The 21,197-nt window shown below is 41.6% G+C and overlaps 2 protein-coding genes across 8 annotated transcripts in view; one reads left to right on the top strand and one right to left on the bottom strand.

Annotated features, from left to right (window-relative positions):
* STRN (striatin) overlaps nt 1-9,279 on the top strand; it is a 73,303-nt gene extending 64,024 nt beyond the window's left edge. For all 5 annotated transcript variants that reach the window (XM_040611464.1, XM_040611461.1, XM_040611460.1 and 2 more), the window contains 2 exons: nt 69-155; nt 242-9,279. In XM_040611464.1, the coding sequence (XP_040467398.1) occupies nt 69-155; nt 242-411 (257 nt within the window). In that variant the 3' untranslated portion in view covers nt 412-9,279. The remainder of the gene's footprint in view (nt 1-68; nt 156-241) is intronic.
* A 3,757-nt stretch (nt 9,280-13,036) lies between these two features.
* Nucleotides 13,037-21,197, bottom strand: part of VIT (vitrin) — a 50,726-nt gene continuing 42,565 nt past the window's right edge. For all 3 annotated transcript variants that reach the window (XM_040611465.1, XM_040611467.1, XM_040611466.1), the window contains 5 exons: nt 19,470-19,617; nt 19,166-19,269; nt 18,428-18,654; nt 15,874-16,387; nt 13,037-15,237 (listed from right to left, as the gene is read on the bottom strand). In XM_040611465.1, coding sequence (XP_040467399.1) covers nt 15,059-15,237; nt 15,874-16,387; nt 18,428-18,654; nt 19,166-19,269; nt 19,470-19,617 — 1,172 coding nt within the window. In that variant the 3' untranslated portion in view covers nt 13,037-15,058. The remainder of the gene's footprint in view (nt 15,238-15,873; nt 16,388-18,427; nt 18,655-19,165; nt 19,270-19,469; nt 19,618-21,197) is intronic.

Raw genomic sequence — 21,197 nt, 5'->3', positions numbered from 1 at the left:
AGCAGTGAATACAGGTAACAGAATAAGTTACAGAAAATAACCTAAATAATAAATCTTTTTTTTCAAAGGAAAATTGATCCACTCCATGGTAGCTCACTTAGATGCAGTTACAAGTTTAGCTGTTGATCCTAATGGCTTGTATTTGATGTCTGGCAGTAAGTATATTCAGATTTCATTTTCTTTTTCTCATAATGATGGCAGAGATAAGAATTATAAAGAAAACTGTTTCCCCTTTCTTTAGGTCATGACTGTTCCATTCGTTTGTGGAATCTTGAAAGCAAGACCTGCATCCAAGAATTTACTGCTCATCGCAAAAAGTTTGATGAGTCCATTCATGATGTGGCATTCCACCCCTCCAAATGTTATATTGCCAGTGCAGGAGCAGATGCCCTGGCTAAGGTGTTTGTATGACAGAGTGCTTCCCTTTCAACTCTAGCTTTGTATATATTTAACCAGCTGCACAAAAGAGGAGGGCATGAGTGGTCTTATCCTGCCCTACAATTCAGAGAATGTTTGTAAGTGTTTAGTTTTGCAGGGTGCTGTTTTCTAAATTGACGTTTGTTCTGGTTTCTGTGAGCTCAGCTGGTGCTGAGAGCTTGGAATCTCTCAGTTTCAAATAGTTAAAAAACAAAAGAAATGCTTTTATTTCAGAGGGTGTGAATTTTCGTCCAGGCAGGCCTTGGGTGAAACTAGGTCTATGTATTCTCTATTAATAAAATGGAGTGCTGGAAAGAAGGGGTCTAATTGCATCAGGGAGTAGGAAAAGAGGGAAACTTCCTAGAATGCTTCTCATTGAGGAATCTTAATGTACTTAAAATTAAATCACCTGGAAGAAGTGTCACTTCACATGCCTACTACTGTGTCATGTGAGAGGCACTTTGTCATCCTTTTGGTATTAATAAAGTAGATCTTGTTCAGAGAGCAGTAGCAGATAGTTAATCTTAGCCACCTGGCTGCTAGCCTAAGATACATGCAATTAAAGGAAAGCAAATTACTAACGTAAGTTAAAATGCAGTAAAGTTTTTGTTACATCTTCTGTCTTATACAGTAAATATTTAGTTTGCAAAAAAACCCCACCATTTTTAAGAGACTTTATTAGTGTGTGGCTAGAAGCTGAGCCTTTAGTCTAGTCCCAATTAACAACAGACTGAAGCAGTCTGTATGTACTGTAGTAGCAGATTTAACTTATTCAGATTTATAATGCTGTTTATTCTTGAAGATCTGGCACAAGAAATTATCACAAAGCTTTCCAAAGAAGCTGTCCTACAATTTAACTATCAAATGTTCATCTCCTCTTTCTGTTCCTGCTAAAAAAGGATATTATTCTGGGCATTAAGGATAACAGTGAAATACTTCTTTTGAAGATTAAACCAATACCTGATGCTTTGTATGAGTCTTGCTAGTGCAATAGGTTGGAACTATGCAAAGTTCCATCAGTCTGAGACATTCTGCTATTTCTAGAGGTATTTCCCAGCTTCATCATTTGCGGGACCTTAACTTGTCTGCTTCACTGGGTATATTATGCCATTGATTAGGCTACCTGAAGAATGAGTGCTTCTTTTAATTACTCAACATATGTGCTTTATGTGTTAAGAGCTTCTCTGATTTGAATGGCAAAGAGCTTTTAATCCGATCATTTAGTCTTTTTTTCCCTTCTTAAAGGAAGGTGAGTGGATTCTTTTCTATTACGTGTCATCATCAGAGTTACTACTGCTCATAAGCCTGAAGTTGGTGTTTTCCTCTAATGTGAATGGAAGGCAGGATTTCTGCTGGAGATGATTTCTGGTGCTGATGTGAGTAGGAAAGAACCCAATGCAACTTGTCCATATACCAGCCTGAGGTTAAGACTGGAAACGATAAATTAATCTTTACCTTTAAACTGACACTTTTTGAAAAGGAATTGTTGGAAGATACCAACGTAGGGTTTGACTGTGTTGGTTTGAGAGTGGCATTTGGGGATGGGACCACATTTGAAGCTGATCTCAGAGTTTAAAACAACTTATGTTATTTAGAATAAAAGATTGACCTATGCTGTTTGAGCCTACAACGCATAATATTTACTGCTAAAATATCCTGGAATACCTTTTATTGCTCAGAATATTCAGATACGTCACTTCATGATATTGATACACAATATATTTCCATAGATAAGATTAGAACTTTCACCATGAAACAGATGACTACAATAGTAATTCAGATTATTTAGTTTTTATAAAGTGTTTTGGTTATGATAGAAAGGGGGAAACTTGGCTGCAAAACTGAGCATTCAACTTTGTGAGAGTTCTGTGTACTTGATTCATATTCTTTCAGTGTCATTATTTTATTTCTTTTTGAAGAGGAAATTACAAAGATTTATTTGAAAAGTTCTAAAAGTTATGTATATTATATATGTGTATATATACTGTAAACATGTATTAAATGTGTCTAGTAAGGGAAGACTCCATGGGTGCATTTTAATGTTTTAGTATTAAGAGTTCTCTTGAGTTTGTGTATACAAAGGATAATGGTGTGAGTATGAAATGAATGTTGTGCTTTTGCTTACACAGTACAATATGTAGTTACAGTTGTTTAAATTGCTGTACATAAAACTAATAGGCCAGCATGCTTGGTTTTAAAGACTGTCGTTCTGATTACAATTGGAATGTAAGAAGTGGCTGTTCAAATGTGAATTGAAAGATGTTTTCTTCTCACTATTGAGCTTATGCTCAAACTGAAAAGTGATTCTTATTTTTTTTTTTTTAAGCTGGCAATAGCTAGAGGATGAGGTGCCTTTAAAAAACAAAACAAAACTAATGTAGCCTTACAAAGAGGTTGTGGAGTATATATATTTTTGTGCTGGTCTTCATAATTGATGTCAATGTCTTTTTACTGTACTTGCTCACATAACTGTAGGACTGCAGGGTATTGTGCATGAGCCTGTCAGATCTTCTGATCATCATTTTAGGAATTAGGGATGAAAAAATTATTTAGGTTATCTAGTCCATCTGCTTGCTAAAGCAGGGTTGTAGACTTGTGCATTTTAATATTGTCTTGGCCAGTGAGGTTTTATGTATGTTTTAAACAATTAGGCTTCCTTTCAAACATAATGTCTCACTGACAGGAGGATTTACATTATGTTTGGTATTTCCTTTTTGTAACTTCACGCCAGTATTCCAAGCCATGTTTTGTGCCATTATACATATTGCTCATTGTCTTTGTAATTTGGAACCTGCATGCATGCAGTGATTCTAGCTGTAGCCTCCCTTTTCACTTTCTTCAAACTATTTTTCTCTCCGCTCTTTTTACACATTTTTTTGTGTGTTTTGTTTTCAGCTTTTTAGCTCAGTTCTCCATAACACCCATAACACCATTCCACATACATGATTTGTTGGACGTAGCTGAAGGTTATCTGTTAAAAGTGTGGCTTTTGTTTGGTTGGGGTTTTTGTCCCTCTGTGACGTGATGCTTTTGTGTAGGAAGACCAAACTTCTGGTCTTCTGGCTACCATCTCACAAACCTAAATTGTATTTCTTTGGTTTTGACAACTATTTTAAAAAACTTTGAGCTTTGTTTCTTCTTCACTTTCAATATATTGTGAAGAATATGATTCTTTTGCAAGCTAGATACTGAATTCCTGTTTCGTAATTATCCTGGTTTTAAAAGCTTCAAAGTTTTGATCTCTGAGGGCACTAAATTATTTTTATTTTTTCCCCTTTTATGTGCAGTTTTTCCTGGTTCAATGTAATTGGTAACTTTCATGAATGTGATATGTACATCTGTTGAAGATGTAAGCAAAACTGGACCTAAGGCTTATTATTGCAAAAAAAGCATGTTTGCGCAACATCAGTATATGGCATTTTACCATTACTGTTTTTCCCGTATCTAATTTACATGGTACACTTTTAAATGGTTAACTCCTATAATTTTTTTGTATATGTTAGCGTGTGCTACTGATTTTGGTTTTACTAACTAATTTAATGGGAGAATTTTCAGTCCTTCTGTATGTTGAAAATCGGTCTGCTAGGTTTAAATAGTCTCATTTTATTTACTGTGCTGTTTGCTTTCATATATTTGATTCAGTTACCAAAATGCTTGCACAAAATTATTTGAAGTAGCCTGGAAGAAGCTCTAGATGTAATTATATTGTGGAAAACATTCTCTTCACTCTTACAACATTCTCATGTCTGCATTTATTTTTGTGCCTCAATGAGAAAACTTTTGTCATACCATGTAAAAGATTTTATTACTTGTAAGAGATCACCCGTTGAATATTTTGGGATCTCATTCACCTTTATTTTGATCAAATATGTTCTTTAGCAAGAAATGTCTAGAACTACATGCTGCATACTGTAGGTTTTGGGTTTTTTTTCGGCGGTATATTTTCAAGTAACATTATGTTAAAGCAGTCCCGTATGTAATGCGTTTTGAGTAAGTGTGTGATGTTTACTGTACAGCTTTGTGATTAGGTCATATAGCACCATTTTGCAGTTGTGCATTTAAAGAAACCAGAAACTTGTCCTTTTGAATAAATCTGTAAGAGATAAAGGACATAGTTACACCACCTTTTTCACTACACCTGTTTGATCACAGATGTGTGCCCTTTCGCCCCTTCCTTCTTTGCATTTTAACGCTGTAATTTTGGGGAGCAGCATAATTCCATAAACTGATGTGTCGTTTGAGCAGTGTTTGATTGGCAGAAGCGTTAGTCGATCCCAAAGGAAACAAAAATTTTAAGATGGGCAGAACTATTAGATATGCAAGTTTGGGATATTTTTTTTAATGCCTTTCAAAATGTGTGTTTGGACACGTTTGCAGGCTGTGGTTTGGCAGTGTCCTTGCAGACTGTCCTAGGGAGCCTACTTAACACCTGTGTGAAATACCTAGTAAACCTGGTAAAGCCTAGCAATGTGGGTTGAGTTGAGGAAGAAAAACAAGCCATTGTGGTTATCCCTGTGAGGGACCGTAGCAGTGTTCTTGGAGTCCTCTGCTGAAAGCATCAGGCTTGCAGTCTAAGGAGTAATTCCTGCAGCATGGGAGGAGCTGCAAACGAGATTATTTGTAGGCAGTGGTCATTTGGATTGCGTGCTGAACAGTGAGGGAAGCAGGGAGACCATTTGCTGAACTCTGTAGGAGATAGATGGTAGGTTAAATGGCCAGAACCAATGTGCCCTCCATGTGACTGTTGTTATCACAGGAGAATTTGGCTGGGGAGCAGTGCAGAGTTTAGCCTGATGGTATTGCAAAGGACAACATTAAAAGGTTAGAGTAGCAAGTGTGGTGAGGCTTTCCCATAATGATTCTTCAGATTTATTCATGGATTCATTCGGTGCAGGTTATATGAAGGATAAAATCTAGAATCCATTCGGATTCCAAATTGTGCACTTGTGTCAAAGTAAAGAACAAAGTGGAGATTGTTCAAATTTTGAAATTGGGTCACTTTAGATGAGGACGTGGCAAAAGATTTGTAATAGCATATTACTTAAACTCTAGGAACTCTTCTAGTAACATAGTCTTCATGTTGGGGACCTAGTTATATGACCGTAAGTTCCTCGGACACTGTAGTGGTACTACTCTTTTGCTTCTAGATAAACAGTTATTTGAAAACAAAATTGCAGGACTAAGGCTTTGTTTCATGATGTTCATTAATATTGAACCAAAGTAAAAAATTTGGGAAGCAGAGTAGAATTTCAGGCTTGTTTCTCATTTTTATTATCTTTTTTTTCCCCCTTCAGTCATAATCTGCATATTTAATATGTATTACATACAGTGTCATCTGTATGATTCACTTCACGTTAAATAGCCCATTCTATAAAAAATGATCCTTCAGTACTTTCTCACACAAATGAGATGTGAATGGGATCAGAGGTTCCAGGTAATTTGTGACTCACTTAGCACATGTGTCTTTCAGTTTTCTAATGGATGAGCTGATAAGTCATGAAAGTCATTGTGAAAACATGTTGCTGCTTGTAATACAGCATCTAAAAACATTCTGAAATTTATGGCTGTGTAGTAGAAATTGTTTTGGACTACACTGTTAAAGAATGAAGAAATCGGAATATGATAGTAAAACACATATGGTAAATCAGTTTGTATGAGATGTTGCAGTCTTTGACATGGTAATTTGAGTTTTCTTGGGCATCTGCTGTTTGTGAGCATCATAGAGATGCTTGGCATAGCTGTTAGTATTGAGTGACAGAGGCAAAGCAAAGATTTCCCTGAAAAACCTACTCAGATGTTTCAGGAAGCTCCCTTTTTCCATAAGGATATGAAGGTGATGAGAATATTTTATCTAAACCTTACAATGTATTCAGTTGAAGGGGGTTACAACAGGCGAACAGTCTTGATTCTTGTGTCATCGGTCTCTTGAAGCTTAGAGACGGCACCGTTACTGAAATGAATGGCCTGTAAACTGTTAGTCAAAACCTCCACAATGTTTCTACTGAGCAGCAGAGAAACTGCTGGAAACCACAGTGTCCATATGGCCAGCTGTTGAGGGGGTGTTTTACAAGAAATAACCCATATTGTAAAAGATAATATTAATATACGGTAGAACAAATCAACAAACACCTGGGGAATGGGGGGGACTAGGATGACCTTTGTGTAAATACTCCTTGCTCAGACAAGTGCTCTGGTTCAGCTGATGGGACTAATCCCAAGAGGGAGGGTGGCTTTACATCAGACCTTCCTAATGATGACTCTGCCTGCACCTAATGTTGTTCAGGTTATCTATTCTTTTGATGCTTGTTTATTAACTTTCCACTTAAATCCTCCTTTAGGCTATATTTTCTGAAAATCTTAAAATCTCGTCTGCAGTGAAGTCTCACTGCAGGGTTGATTTCATAAAGGACTATGGATTTTCTCTTAGACTATTTTTTGAAGTGTGATGGTGTTTCAGCTTCAGTCCTACCCCTCCCACCACCAAAAAGCAGATTTGTATCTCCTTATTCCCAGTTCCTTTAATTGTACTGAGTTCTCTCTTACCCCACCTGCTAACTTAATTTTGCCGTTCTGTAGTCTGTTGTGAGACCTTAAGAAGTGCTGTATCATTTAGGATGTTTTAGAGAATCTAAATTCCCCTGTAGAAGGTGTAAGCCCAGTTGAACAGCACAATTTGTGGTTCTCAGCTGGTTCATTGTCAAATTTGTTGCTAGATGACAAAATCCAAACTATGGCTGAGCTAAAAAGACACTTCATAATAACAAATGCTTTTTAGCCCAGCTTTCTTCCTGGTCAAGTCTGGGTTGTACTGTGCGTTAGTTTCGCCCTGCTCATGCTGCCAAGCCATGCTGTGGTCCTGGGAGATCACACCCACGTTTAAACCATGCCTGCACCTGTGTTTTTAAGCTGCTGAAAACCTTCTGTTGACATGGTCCTCGAGCCCAGTCTACTTGCATTCCCTCAGTTTGAACTGCAGGCTCCCAGAATTACTTCCTTGCTATTTCAAGAAACTCTTGGTCCTCGCACCGTAGGATTAGACAGGGAAGTTGAGAAAAGATTAACGGAGCTGGATTTGTACTGTCCTGAAAGGGAAGGGATAACTTGTTGCCAAACCAAATATTTTCATTATTTTTGGATTACTTATTAAAAGCAGCCAAAAACATTGTATAAGGGATAAATTATGGACTTCAAGCTAATATTTTTCCATTAAGAATTTATTTTTTTATTCTTCTTGTCATCAAGATATAGTGCTTTTTGAATGTAGCTTGTTTTCAGATGTATGGCTCCTAGAATTGTTTCCTTGCAGTCAGACATTTACAAACATGCATAGGTTTTGAAAACTGTCTCATATGTGTTAGCACTTTTTCTGGAAATGAAAACTGAGCATGTTAGCTAATAATTTCTTGTACCTTTATAGCTCAAGCAGACTGAAAAGCGGCCTTGTGCTATGTATTCCTTGAATCATGCATCTGAAAAAACTTGTAGAAGAAAATCTGTGATGAGAAGGCTATTGTTGCTGTAAGATTTTCTGTTGACATTGTCAACATTTCATTTCATATTGTATTTCATATAAATATCTTCAATTGGCTTCTTTTAAAAGAAACTGTCAGGTTAAAAAAAACTTTTTTTTTGCCTTTTGGACCATATGTTGGAATGCTTTTTTTGGTGCTTATATTAATATACTTTTTTCCTCTTCTCTACAAGAATAACTATTGAACTCAGAGTTACCTGTCAGTTTTCTTTTGGAGAAGATGCCACAGGTGATAACCACTTAAATGTCAATAATTACAGTTGCTTCTCTTCTGTTCTGGGTCACTTCCATGACACATAGTTGATAGGAAAAGGCTACTGTGACTGATACATAAACAACTAAAGGAAATTAAGACTCCCCTTCAGAATTATTCTGAGGTTGTGATTTTGCACGCAGTTTTGAATAACTACTCTGAAACAACAGTGCTGGGCTTCAAGTGTCTTGCAAAGTGGTGGATCCAAATGAGAAATACCTTCTTGTTGAGTAACAGTCTGCTTGTCAGTTTCTGTGTATGGCTCGGTACAAGGCTGTGTCAGAATTTCAGTACCACCTAATTACCTTGTTTAAATGCTACTGTTGTACAAAAGTGAATGTTTTTTTTAAGTGAGATGCTCTGTTTTCTAACTTGTGAAGGAAATAGTTTTACTTGGGAGTAAGCATCCATAAATTGAATGTATTTCATGATTTCAGAAAGGCTTCTTAATCACGGGACGTGAGAAAAGTGAAAAAAGTGATTCGTTCTCCAAAGATTTGATAAGCAAGCATTTATTATAAAAAGTATAAATTTTTTCTTTAAATGAAAATGTTTCTTCAAACACTTTAATATTAAACTTCTTACTAAAATTTGGTAGTTTAAAATCCTGGATAAATATCTAAAATATAAAAGATAGAAAATTCAGAGGGAGATTATTTTGAAATACGCCAGTATATATTTTTGAGTGTCAAAATTGCAGCCCTGAATTTTCTCTTTTTACTGCAATTCATATTTAGTGAAACTTCTTGGATAGGATATATTTAAAGCTACATTCACTTTCCTGAGTAAGTCAAGTAAATATTTTGTCATTACAATTATATAGATCTGCTTATGTTAGTGTGCTGTTTAAAATGAGACCACATTGAGGTAACCATGCCGGTATTTGTGTTGGTATGACAGTAGTGGAGTGGGGTAGCTGCATACTGTACCCGCATCCTGTGCTGAGCAAAATCACGTGGACTTCCAGAAGTAAGCAATGGTTTTTAAGAGCAGCTTTATTTAATGTTACAGCAGCAACTAAGTGTCATTTGTACCATATAATTATGTAAATGGGGTGCTAATAAATACTATTTTTCAACATTTTGTATTGTGTTCCTAATTCCGTGCTTTATCCCAAGACGTGTGTGGTCTCAGAGTGGGTACTAGGGGGGGAAGCGCGCTCTGACTAGGACAAGTAGATGTGCATTTGGAAGGGCTTGAAGTAACTTCATGTGAACTTCCTTTTGAACACTGCGACGTGCTGCCTTTCACAGTAGCGTCTCAGTTTTTCTGTTCCCCATAGGTCTCGGTTTTGAACTGCTCTGCTGCCCTGGCACTGCTGGCACCCTATATCTTTCTGTGCGCTTATGAAGAGACTGGGGACTGACTGTGTGCCTGGGCTGAACAGATCCGCCGAGCGGGTACGGTGCCGCTGTCTCGGCGGCGCATTGATCGCAGCGAGACACGGCGCGCTTCCTGGGGAGAACATTCATTTAATGTAAAAATAAGCACGTGGTTCTGCCCTTGGGGAGATGATGAGGGAGGCAAACCGCACACCACAGATGGTAGTCGCGTTGCTACAGGAAGATGCTCAGAACAGCACTGTTGAGGGGGTGGTATGGGAACCTACACAGCACTGAGCAGAACAACTTGTTAGCGAGTCCATCCTGTTTTTCCTAAGCTTGTAGGTGGGATAGGCAAAGTTCTCATCTCTTCTTCATGGTAGGTAAAATAACCTTTCTGATTTAGTCCTACTGGTCTTCCCTCCTCACAGGAAAGGAGGAATTGTTTTATGAAATGACAATACAATTGCATTCGCCCCAGTCTTCTGCTGACTCTCTGGAGGCAGAACATTCCTGAGGCAGGGAGAAAGATGATTTCATGAATGATGTAGGAGTGACCCTTCCACATGGGAGACCTTCCTAGCATCCTTACGGGTTTGCCTGTGAACAAGACACGTCTCCATAATGATTTTGAGTGTGAGAAAAGTGACTATATTCTCTTCAGCCGTATGGTGAAACTTTCAACTACCATTTCTCTTTGTGGTTAAAAAGTCATTTCTATGAGTGAGTGGTTGGAGTCCTTGAGCTGCATTATCAGAGCTTGTATTAGAAATCAGAGAAGGGGTTAAACTGGTACTAAGAAAAATAAAACTAGTGTCTCTTGCCTTTCGGTATGACTGACAGCTGAATGTGAGTGATGTAGCTGATGCAGTGCTAAAACCTGTATTCCCCTCCAGTTTAAGTTTTTAACAAGGGGGGAAAAAAAACAAAACAAAACCCAAACTATTTTGAGGAATTTGCGGTGCTCAGCTATATAGAGGTACACCTGCAAATGTGATTTAGAAAATGTAGATGACCTGCTACTCAGACTTCTCAAACTGAAATGGGAATGGGAAAAGGTGGTGGGTTTTTGTTTCCATAATGTTGCTCGTGGGCAGAGAAAAATAACTAGAAGAATGATAGGGAGTGACTTTTTTTCAACCATGAAGTATTTTAAGGTATGTATACCACAGATGACTAACTTTTAGTGTTTGGTGTCTATGTGATATTTCTGCTATTTACTGCTTGCTTTGACTTGCCAAGTAGATATTTTGTGTAGATAATAATACCAAGTGGATCATTTTCTGTGGAGTTTACAGGTAGGGTGTTAAATCCACTAAGAACATTTAGATTGGGCTGGTCCCATCTGGTTGCTTAACCCCAGACTTTTTCCTGGTTACTGGTACGGTTCCCCTCATGTGCTGGTGAGCCGTGGGGGGAGGACCATGAGGAGGAGGGGGAAGCTCGCCTGCCCCCCTGTCAGAAGAGCAAAATTCAGCAACTGCCATGGGGAAACTCTCCTCTTGCTGAACCTGCAAAGCAGCAGCGGCTGAGGAGCAGGAGGGTGCACAGAGCAGGTGATCCCTCCTGTGCGGGGGGGCACAGTGACAGCAGAGGTGCTGAGTGTCCCACCTCTGGACCAGCAAGGTAAGGTACTGCTGGGAACAGGACTTTGAGTTACCTCTCTCTGAAGAGGTGGTTGAACTTTGAATTGAATTTGGTTGTTCACCTGGGATGTGAGTAGCTAATGCTGGAGCTGGGGGCCAGAGGTGCTGTCACTGAGCTCTCCCACGGCTTCCGGAGCACGGACGTCTGTCGTGATTGCCGAGCAATGGTAAGCCCCAGCCCAACTCGAGTGCAAAGATGCTTGTTTCCCAGGGAGAGGGTGGTCCGACACCCCACGTTAGGCTGTGTATCCAGAGACTAGTTCAGGCGGTCCCAGCTGTGGCTGCCTGCCTGCCTGCCTCAAGGTTCAACCCGTTGGTGCCCTTCTCTTTTGGATGCCTCACCCAGACGGCAGGTTCCGCTTCACTGGTCAGACATCTGAAACTAATGTGGCCCAGCATCAAATGTCTGGGCATCCAGACCCTCTTTTGAATCAGAAAGTGTGTAGAGATGGTGTTAATTCTTTTCAGCTTCCAAGTAAGTCTGGTTCCAAAGAGGACGTGATCTTGCAGGCTTGGGGAGCTACATATGATTTTGATGCCTTTCAGCCATTAGACTGCTTCGATGACTGCTACCTCCGATAGGTATTTTGGTGGTCCTGCCTCTGCTAGCTCGCTCTTAGACTTTATTTCAGCTGAGCATCCAAAAGGATGACATTAAAAAACCTGGGGCTTTACCAACCTTGCTAAGTCTTCCATAATATAGCGAGAACCTCAGCAGCATTTCAGAAATGGAAATGGCCATAAACGGCATATTTAGCATGCATTTTATAACCACGTATGAGATGACATGTACTGCATATGCCTTTGGGACAATTTTATTGCAAAAGGTACAGCAATTTGTATTGATAAGCTCAAAATAGCTTGTATATGTTACAGAAGGAGTTCTGGTTCTTCCAACAAATACACCCCCTCAAACATTTATGAAGATTTATACGTAAGTTATCTTGTTTTTTAATAAAACAGTATTTAGAGACTTAATTAGATAGCAAGTATTTTGATTGCTATGAAAGGTAAAGGTTAAGAGAGGTGTGTTCTGTGCTTGCTTTTGTTAATGGAAGGGTGTATTTTTACAAGTTTTGAGGCTTACGCTTAAGTTTACAGTGTTTAGGAATAGCACATCTAAGTTTAGATGAGTCAGATTAAACACTAAACCACTTTCAGTCTTTGAGATCGAACAATTTCAAGGTCATCCCAAGAAGTTAATAAAAATGCACATTGGGAACCGAACACTAGAGTTCTGTAAACTTAAGAGAAACCATTTAAACAACAACAAACCCTGAAGCGCCCTTTATAAATGCTTGACACAGAAGATAGCTGTGCAACTTCCCTGTGAAAGAGCATTTAAAAGCTCGCTGTCATTGCTTGAGGTTTAAGCTTTTGGAAGAAATTACAATGCTTATCCTAAAGAACACATGTGGCTCTAACTGTTCCTAATGTTTCGGCCGTCTGTGCTGTGTTTTTGGCAGAGCACAAGTGAAACATTGGGGAGTCTGCAGAGTACCAGCCTGCCGTGCCGCAAGAGTGCGCCCAGTATGGAAAACAATATGCGGTGGTAAGCTGTTGCATTAAAAATTAAACCACAATATTACGAGTAGCTAAATGTTAAGACTTAGGCCTCTCTTTCTCAGCTAGCCCCAAATTAAAAACCAAGCAAACAGTTTTCAGACAATAAATCTGGTGTCTGAACTGAAGTCCCCAGTAAATTCAGTTTGTGTGTCTTGAGTTTTGTCCAGCCCATGTAATATCCCTCTGCTTTCAGCAGAAGGGTAGTGAGGGAGGTGGGTCAGGAGATGGGGGGGGGGGGGGGGGGGGGGGGGGGGGGGGGGGTGTATCAGGCGTTGCTCTGCTTCTACCTAACTCTCTATTCTCAGTCTTTATCTTTTTTTCAAGCCAAGAGGCTGTTGCTGTGGAAGTGCAGCACCACAGATTAATGTTAAAACCCCTGCATACAAATATATTTCATGTCTTTGTTTTGCTTTTTTGGATGCTGGCAGTGCCCTGTGCCTTCTGTGTACTGGTAGCATTGTATTGATGGTGTTCAGTTAAATCTGGAACTGAATGTTTGTTCTAAAGAGGAAGGTCTGAATTTTTCCTGTGTGAAACTGCTGTTTTGTCCAGGATTGGTTTTGATAACCTCTTGAGAAGACCCCAGCCTGGCTTCTGTTACCGCACCAGGGAGATCATGCAGAATCTGCTGTTCTCATTAGTTTGCATTACACTTACTTAATTGGTAGTTTTTCAGCTGCTGCAGTCATATTTCCAAACATAACAACTTAAAAGATGGTGCTACTTTTGTTGACAGAAGGGAGTCTCCCTTATGGCAATTTACTTCAATTAACATTTTTGTGTGAATAATAAACATGCTGGGTCATGGTTATTAAAACTATAAATGCTATTAAAAGTCTGGTTTGTGAATAAGATGTGAAATTTGAGTTTTAATTTCTTCCCTATTTCCTATCAGTTCCACAAACCTGATGCAGTGTGGCTTTGATTGCCATAAAGTGTAGGAACACACATGCTTTTATTGGCTGTGAAACTCCATCCCTTTCCTTTGATAACTTTGCTTACTTTGCTTAATTAACATGTTTTCTTATGTTATACTGGATGGAAACATAACCAGCAACTGCTGCTTCCTAATTAAAGTGCGATTCTTTTGGCCCTCTTAATGTGTCTGTCCTCCCGTATTGACTAGTGGTATGGCTAGTGCTTCACTTAAGAAACAACCATGTGTTTTGAATAAGCCAGGGCTGTAATAGACTCATCTTGAAATTAATCCATAAAACAGACGTCTCTCCCAAATTTGGGAGACGGTGTCTGTAAATGCTCAAAATGCTGCTTTTCCTAGTGTATAATACAGAACTTCAGATAATTCCCTCTTAAATCCTGTTAATAGCTCTCGAATAGCTTTCCTCACACTAGAGACTGCCGTAAGCTGTTCTGAGCTGTGGTTTAACGCTAGGGCGATGGGTTTCAAATGCTTTTCCAATTGCAACCTAAACCCACAGTTTTTTCTCAAAGAGTCTCCTCTGTCCTGGAAGCTCTCCTGTGGCCCTGCAGGCCTTGAGCTGCGTTAGAGCGGAGCAAGGGAGCTAAGGAGGTGAGACACTTCTCAAAATCAAATATTAATGCAGTGCTGTAGGAGAGTACATTCCGGTTCCTGTGTGTTGGCTGCTTTGTGGATTTAGGGCTTTATTGGGGTTGACAAACAGTTGTAGGGTCCCACAGCTTTCCAGTCTCTGGGTTTGGATAAAACTCAATGCTTGAGTTTACACTAGTTGAAGTTTAACTTACTGGCAAGACAGCTGTATGGAGAGTGCCCTTTTTTAAGAAGGTACTCAAATTTGACTTGTATTGTGCTCCCCACCCCCTCAAAAAAAAAAAAAAAAGTTAAAAAAAAAAAAAAAAGTGGTATTTCAGCTTTGACCTGGGTGTCTGTCATCTGGTGGGCAGTGCCGCATGGAGGTGCTCCTGCCACAGGAGCTGAGCAGCATGGCTGCTCCCTGAAAGGGACCTGGCCACTTCAGGAAGCAGGTGGTGCATTTTAAAGGAGCTTGTGTGTTCCCAGACTTTGGAATCAGACAAGCTGGGGCTCTATATCAGAAGCAGCTTTTCAAACAGGTCCAGTTATTTCCTCCATGTTTACTGCCTCTTTCACTATCCATCCAAATCAGAGTTTCTGAAGCCTGCAAAGAAAAAAAAAACAACACCAATCAACAGTCTACACAGAGCGTTATCATGCATAGGGACAGAGCTGCAATCAACCTTGCTGACTGGAAAGTGCCAGAGAAAAACACCTCCAGTATTTCTTGAACTGAGAGCTGGCATTACTCCTGTGGCACATGGTGTGCCTTCAGCGTGGTGCCCAAGGCTCTCGCTTTGCTCAAGTCCATCAGTTCCGTGGCTGGGAATTAAATTCTATGCAAATGTTTTGGATGAGCTGGTTGACAAAACGGTAGAGGTTGTCAAATTCATCCACAAAGAAGGAATGCTCCTTATCGGGGTCTGTGGCAATGGCTTCCAGTTCGTCTTGGGCTGCCCAAGCAATTCCAACGGAGTAAGCTATAACTCCTGGAAAGAAACCCAGAGTTTAGAAACAGTGTTATTTGTCATTGAATTGGTTTTATTTAAGACCAATACTGCAAATGTAGTTGCTAGGCCACAAAGATGTGGGCAGTGAGTTGCAGTGTTCTCTCTCTGTATAAAAATGATATTTTCAAATTGGAGGAAATGTCTAGTTTGTGCAAGTACCTTTTGCCAACAGCAAAAAAGCTTAAACAATAGTAAAGCTTCTGCTCTGGATCTGAACAATAGGCTCCTGAGCATGTTCTTGTTCCAATGGAATAATCTTACAACTGTGTTGGAAGATGTATGTCTATCCTGACTGGAAGGCCAGAGGAGGCTTCATATGTTACTGACAGTTGAAACACCCTGAGATCTCCCAGACATAGTAGCATTTTGCTAGATTTCTGTGATTTATTTATTTATTTTTTTATTATTATCTCCCCCCACCCCCGCCCCGAGTTCCTCATTCAGGTATCAAACAGATGCTGGTCTTACTAGAGCTCAACAAGACCCCAGAGTGAGGTGCTACTCTTCCTTCATAAAGTTTCATCCGGTGCATCCAAATCATAGCAAACTGCATTTCTCTGACCTGGATGAATGCTGAGGCATGTAGGGAGAGCAGGCAGTGATAGAAGAGCTTACCGTTTTGGTGAGCTGCCATGGCTGGCACTCTGACATCGTCATAAGACCTGCCATCTGTAATGAGAATCATGATCTTTCTTTTGTTGGGTTTGGATTTGCTGAACAGCTGCTCTGAGGCGTAGCTGATGGCTGCTCCCGTGCTGGTCCCACCACTCCAGTAACTGATCCTTTTGATAGCGCTCAGCACGTCCTGCTTTGTGCTGTACTTGTCAAAGCTGAACTCGAGCCTTTGCTCGTAGGTGTACTGAACGGCTCCGATGCGGGTGTCGGTGTCCGAAATCTCAAACTCCTTACTGATGTTGGCTACAAACTGGAGAACTGTGCGGAAGTTGCTGGTGCCAACGCTGCTGGAGCCGTCAATTACGAAACCAATGTCAGCTGAATTGAGGCACGTCTTGCTGCAAACCAGCCGATCGGTGTCGCAGACCCGCTTCACTAGGGGCTGCACCACCTTGTGTAGGCTGAACCAGCTGGGCACATTGATGGAATAGAAACCGTTTGTCCTGCACACTGCCTGCAAGGCAACACAGGGATGAGCGCAATGAACATTCAGTCTGTGTGTTTCAGTATGTAGCTAAATTGTAAGTATAGACTCCTGGAAAGAGCAATGCTGGAGTCCGAACCGGCCTCTTCTCCATGACCATCTGCTTCCCTGGGAAATGATGTCAACGTAACATCACAAATACTTGTGTAATGAGACAGTTTTTCCTGCCTTTTTTTTTTTTTTTTTTAAAGCTGTAGGATGGAGCTGATATTATAGTAGTGAAAGAAATGTAATAAGCAAGGTTGCTACCTGTCAAGCTTTTTTAGATGAGTTACATTGTTTGCAAAAAAAGCATCCAAATCACAATGCTGCTGCTAATGTGGCTCCAGTGGACATTATGGGAGCCTGTGTGTTTGCCAGGTGGCAACTTCAGCTCCGATTGTTTAGGGCAACAAGGAATCCTTTGCCTGCTATCTTGAACTGAAAACTGGGGCTGAAGTTGGGTTATCCTTGGCTCATACCCTTCTAAGAAGAAAAAAACTCGGGCGATTTTGGTGAAAATGCAAAAATTTTATAAAGCTTCCCCATTGTGCTGGCTCTGCCAAATAGTGAAAAAAAAAAAGAACCCAACAACCCACACTGATTTTTAAAACTGAATACTTGTAGGGAGTAGATCTGCCGGAGGCTTCTACAGCGTGAGTGGAAGTCAGGTGGGTGTGGGTAGGGAGTAGAGGTGGTACAGAAGAGGGAGTGAGAGAAGTCAAGCAAAGGGGGTGGGGGAGTGATGGGGACAGGCTGGATCAATTGCCCTTGGCTGTAGCACCTTGTAAATGCTAATGCCTTTGGCCTCTAGGTAAGAATATTTTGTTAAGCCAGGCTTTATCGATCAGCTCTGTGTGTGTGTCTGAGTGTTTCGAAAGACCGAGGCACTGTTTTTTTGGTGCTTGGTCTTGATTTGCATAAAGCCTAACAGCTCCAAGGGAGTTACAGTCTGGGCTCCTCTCGGTGTCCTGATCTTGTTTGCTCTTACTGTCTTGATGTTATTTTAGTGTTGCGATGCAGCAGTATCAAGTCACTGCTCCCTCTTTACCTTTGTTTTCTGGGCCCACTCTTGTTTCTGTCCCTAGCAGGTTTGCAGAGATTCACTGTAGCTTTGTCCTTTTAAAAATATTACATGTAAATGAGACTGCAATCCAATTAAATGCTGACCAGAGACAGTGCAGCTCTGGAGCAGTTCTGAAACTCATGGGAGATTATTTCATGGCAGAGTGATACAGCCCTGATGAGAATCTGTTTTCTGAAAATACCAGATAATTCGACCCAGCTTCCTGAGCCCAGCCTGTTCCAGCACTTGTTAGATACCTCCTGTGATAACCGGGTGCCAGCTTGCCCTGAAGCACTGTTGAGCAGGCAGCTACTGTGTTAGTGCCAAATGCAAAACGTTCAAGGCTTGCGTTCTCTTTTTTTGCTGCACAGGGCAGGGATTTACTCTTTTTCCAAGAGCTACCGTGAAGTCCATAGCAGCAGAAACAAACAACAGAAAAATAACCCGCATCAGATCAACAGTGGAAACAAAATGTTTTGAGTTACCCAGTATAGCTGAACAACTGGGCTGTGCCTGTGTTGGGAGTGTCCCAACATTTGCATGTTTGGGACCTGTTCATAAATGCAACAGTGACATTAGGCTGACAGGGCTCCTCAGCCTTTGCCAGGTGGGAGATGCACAGAGGGAGGCTTGTGGAAAGCTCAAGCTGCAACTGTGCTTTGTCATGCTACTGTATATTTGGAAAACCTTGTCTCGATACGACTGCAGATTTGTGCCAACGTTTAGTCATTAAAAAGCCATTTGCTCCGTGATGCGCCTTAAACCAGGACAGACTTCATTCCCTTTCTGACTTCAGCATTGCTGCCTGGCTCTTTGCCCAGGAGACCTCAAGATGGTATAAGCAGGACAGCAGAACAAGAGATAACCGTAAGTGGTAAGAAGGAAAGGGAAATGCCCCAAATGAAACAGCTTGGAGAATGTAGTCAGAGCCAAGCTTCTTGGCCATAGCCCAGCCCAGTAAGTACCTTGTCCACAAAGTTTGGTTCGATAACGTTCTGCTTCTCACTTTCAGCAGCTGCTTCAATAGTGACAAAAAAAATGTTGATCCCTGATTCTCTAGCCAGCCTGGAGGCCTCCTCCACTCGGTCAGTTGGCCACCCGTCCACCATCACTACAACCACGTTGGGAGCTCCACCTCTGTTTCCATTAGCATCCAAAAAGAAGTTTTTGTTAACAAATGAAAGTGCCTTCCCTGGAATAAAAAAAGAGATGAGGATGAGTTACAGGTCTGGAAGCACTCTGCCTGATAATACCTCATGAAAAGGTAGGAAAAAAAAAAAAAAAGAAAAAAGAGTTGGAGGCCTGTTGAGAGCTGGGGAAAGTGGTTTCTGTGTCTGTGCGAGCAGGAGGGGAGGTCCCTGCTGTCGGTACCAGTGCCTTCTGAGCCCTCCTGTGCAGAGCCCCATCTGCCCCCTCCTTGTGCCCCAGAGGGGCTGGGGGTGACAGGCTGGGTTAGCAAGGATCCCCGACGGCTCAGGGGCACCTGCCCACGAGGAGAAAGGTAAATCCTGTCCGCTTGTGGCAGAGTGGCAATGCCTCAGACCAGCGCAGGCAGGTCATGGTGGGAGTGGTACCCCCTCGCCAGCTGTACTCTAACGCTGACCACTGCTCGGTCACAGCCTCCGCACCCGGTGAGGAGTGTGTACCACCCAGGGTCTGGAGCCTCCCCGAGCTGAGGACATGCAAGCAGCCCCATCACCTACCCACGTTGGAAAGTCCACCTTTCTGTGAGATTTTCTCGATGGCATTTCTTAGGTCTTTGGAGTTGGCATAAGTGTTTAGGTTAAATTCTGTGGAAGGGTCATCGCTAGAAGAAGAAATGAGAGCAACTCTCAGTTTTTGCTTCATATGCAACAATACAAAAGCTGTAGGACCCATCTGTGCTATCTGGCTCCTGAGTGAAAGCTGGAGTGAGACCTTAACCGTGTGTCAGCTGCAGAGCTACAGCTGCCAGAGTGTGCGGTCGTGGCCTGCGGCAAGGGGAGCAGCTGCACAAGAAGCTCTTACCCGTACTGAATGATGCCCATCAGAGGACCAGCGCTGCCAATGCCAAGGGCCTGAGCCATGTTACTGAGGAACTGCTTCTGGAGCTGAAAGCGGCGTTTACCGATGCTCCAGCTCCCATCCATCAAGAAGGACAAATCAACCTTGCAATCTGAGAAGAGACACACAAACAGAAAAAAAGTTTAGCCCTTTCTGATAGCTGTGCTTCCTGTGAGGAGCAAAGGCCTAAAATGTGTGCCCAGTGACTTGTCCTGCTGCACAAACTCTACCAAAAAGCCTTTCACAAGGACAAGTCACAGCTGTCAGCTCAAGTCTGTCCTACTTATTAGTAAACATGGTCCTTGGCATGATTTTCTCCCCTACAACATCCAAGCCTGACTGGGTGACAAAAGGGCAAGGAGCTGTCCCCAGGGGTCAATCTGGGAACATGGTGTTTGGGGACTATGGAGGAGAGGTCAGCCGTGCAGGAGCAAGCCGGCTCCTTGTCCTGTGCCCTCAGAGCTGCAGCCTGGGCTTGGGCTCAGCCTGCTTTATTCACAGCCCAGAGGTGGTGAGAGTTTGTATAGCCAGATGTGACCCTTGGATTTTGTGGTTTGGCCACCTGCAGAGCACAGACTGCGGGGCTTTCCTTGGTAACACTTTTGTGGGCTTAACAGCAGCGTGCTGTTGTGTTATGCCTCTCTGAGCTGAAAGCAGTATTCTAGAAAAGCTGTGCCTACACCTAAACAAACTCTTCCCTCTAATTGCACAGCTGAACCTCATCTTTGCACTTTGCGAATGCAGTCTTCATCACTGTCAGCTTGCTTTTATGTCTCTGCAAGTTAGTGGTAAAACATTCATCGGTTGGACTGCGACCAGGAGCGGGATCAAAATTTGGCTTAACTAGAGCGCTAATTAACATTTTCCCCCTCTGGCGTCCGGGTCATCCCCATCTCTTCATTTCCCTCCGATGATGCCTCCTACCAATCAGACTGTCCAAAATAGTGTGTTTTAATGATTAGGTAGCCCAAAGGCTACAAAGCACCAATTGTTCTTACTGGCTTATGCAACTGCCTCCCATCTCATTACTTTCAATTTTTTCTCCCGTAGCTGTCTGTTTTTCTAATTCTAATAATGCTGAATTATAGAAGCGTGACTGAGAACCGTGTTCATTCACAGCAGATCGTGAGGCTAGGCCGGGAACCCACAACAAATAATACCTCAATTAGCGGCCAAGTTTTCCCGAATTTCCTGTCCTTCAAAGGGAGCTTCACCATGTAGTCTATATGTGGAAAGTGGGGAGTTTGTTAGCCAGTAGGATCTGGGCATGCAAAGATTTACATACACTTATATACAGACTTAATTTCTGGGGAGGATTGAGACAGCAGGAGTATTTTGGTGCCGGGACATTAGTAGGACTCTGCAAGAGCACAGGCTAAAGTTGCTCTGTAGGTAGCTAAGCTCTTTCTGATTTGCGGGGAGGCAAGATCTGGGTTATAGCTTTTATGGTCCTAGAGGTATCAGCAGGATGAGAGTTTTGATTCTGGTGTGCCTTATCTAAATTCAACTGCTGGAGACACAGCTGTGCTTGCTTGCATCTCTGCTACACTGAGCCTTGCTTTCCTGCAGGCAGCTCGGTCTGTAGCACAGATCCTTCCCCTTCTCTACTTTCCCATATTTCTGTATAAATTTTAGGTGTATTTTACATCTTTGATAGGTAAAAAAATACTTTTAAGTATTAGGAGGACCGTA

This window comes from Falco naumanni, chromosome 12, assembly GCF_017639655.2.
Source record: "Falco naumanni isolate bFalNau1 chromosome 12, bFalNau1.pat, whole genome shotgun sequence".
NCBI lineage: Eukaryota > Metazoa > Chordata > Aves > Falconiformes > Falconidae > Falco > Falco naumanni.
Note: the sequence above shows the minus strand (reverse complement) of the source record. Positions and strands in the feature narration are given on the sequence as shown.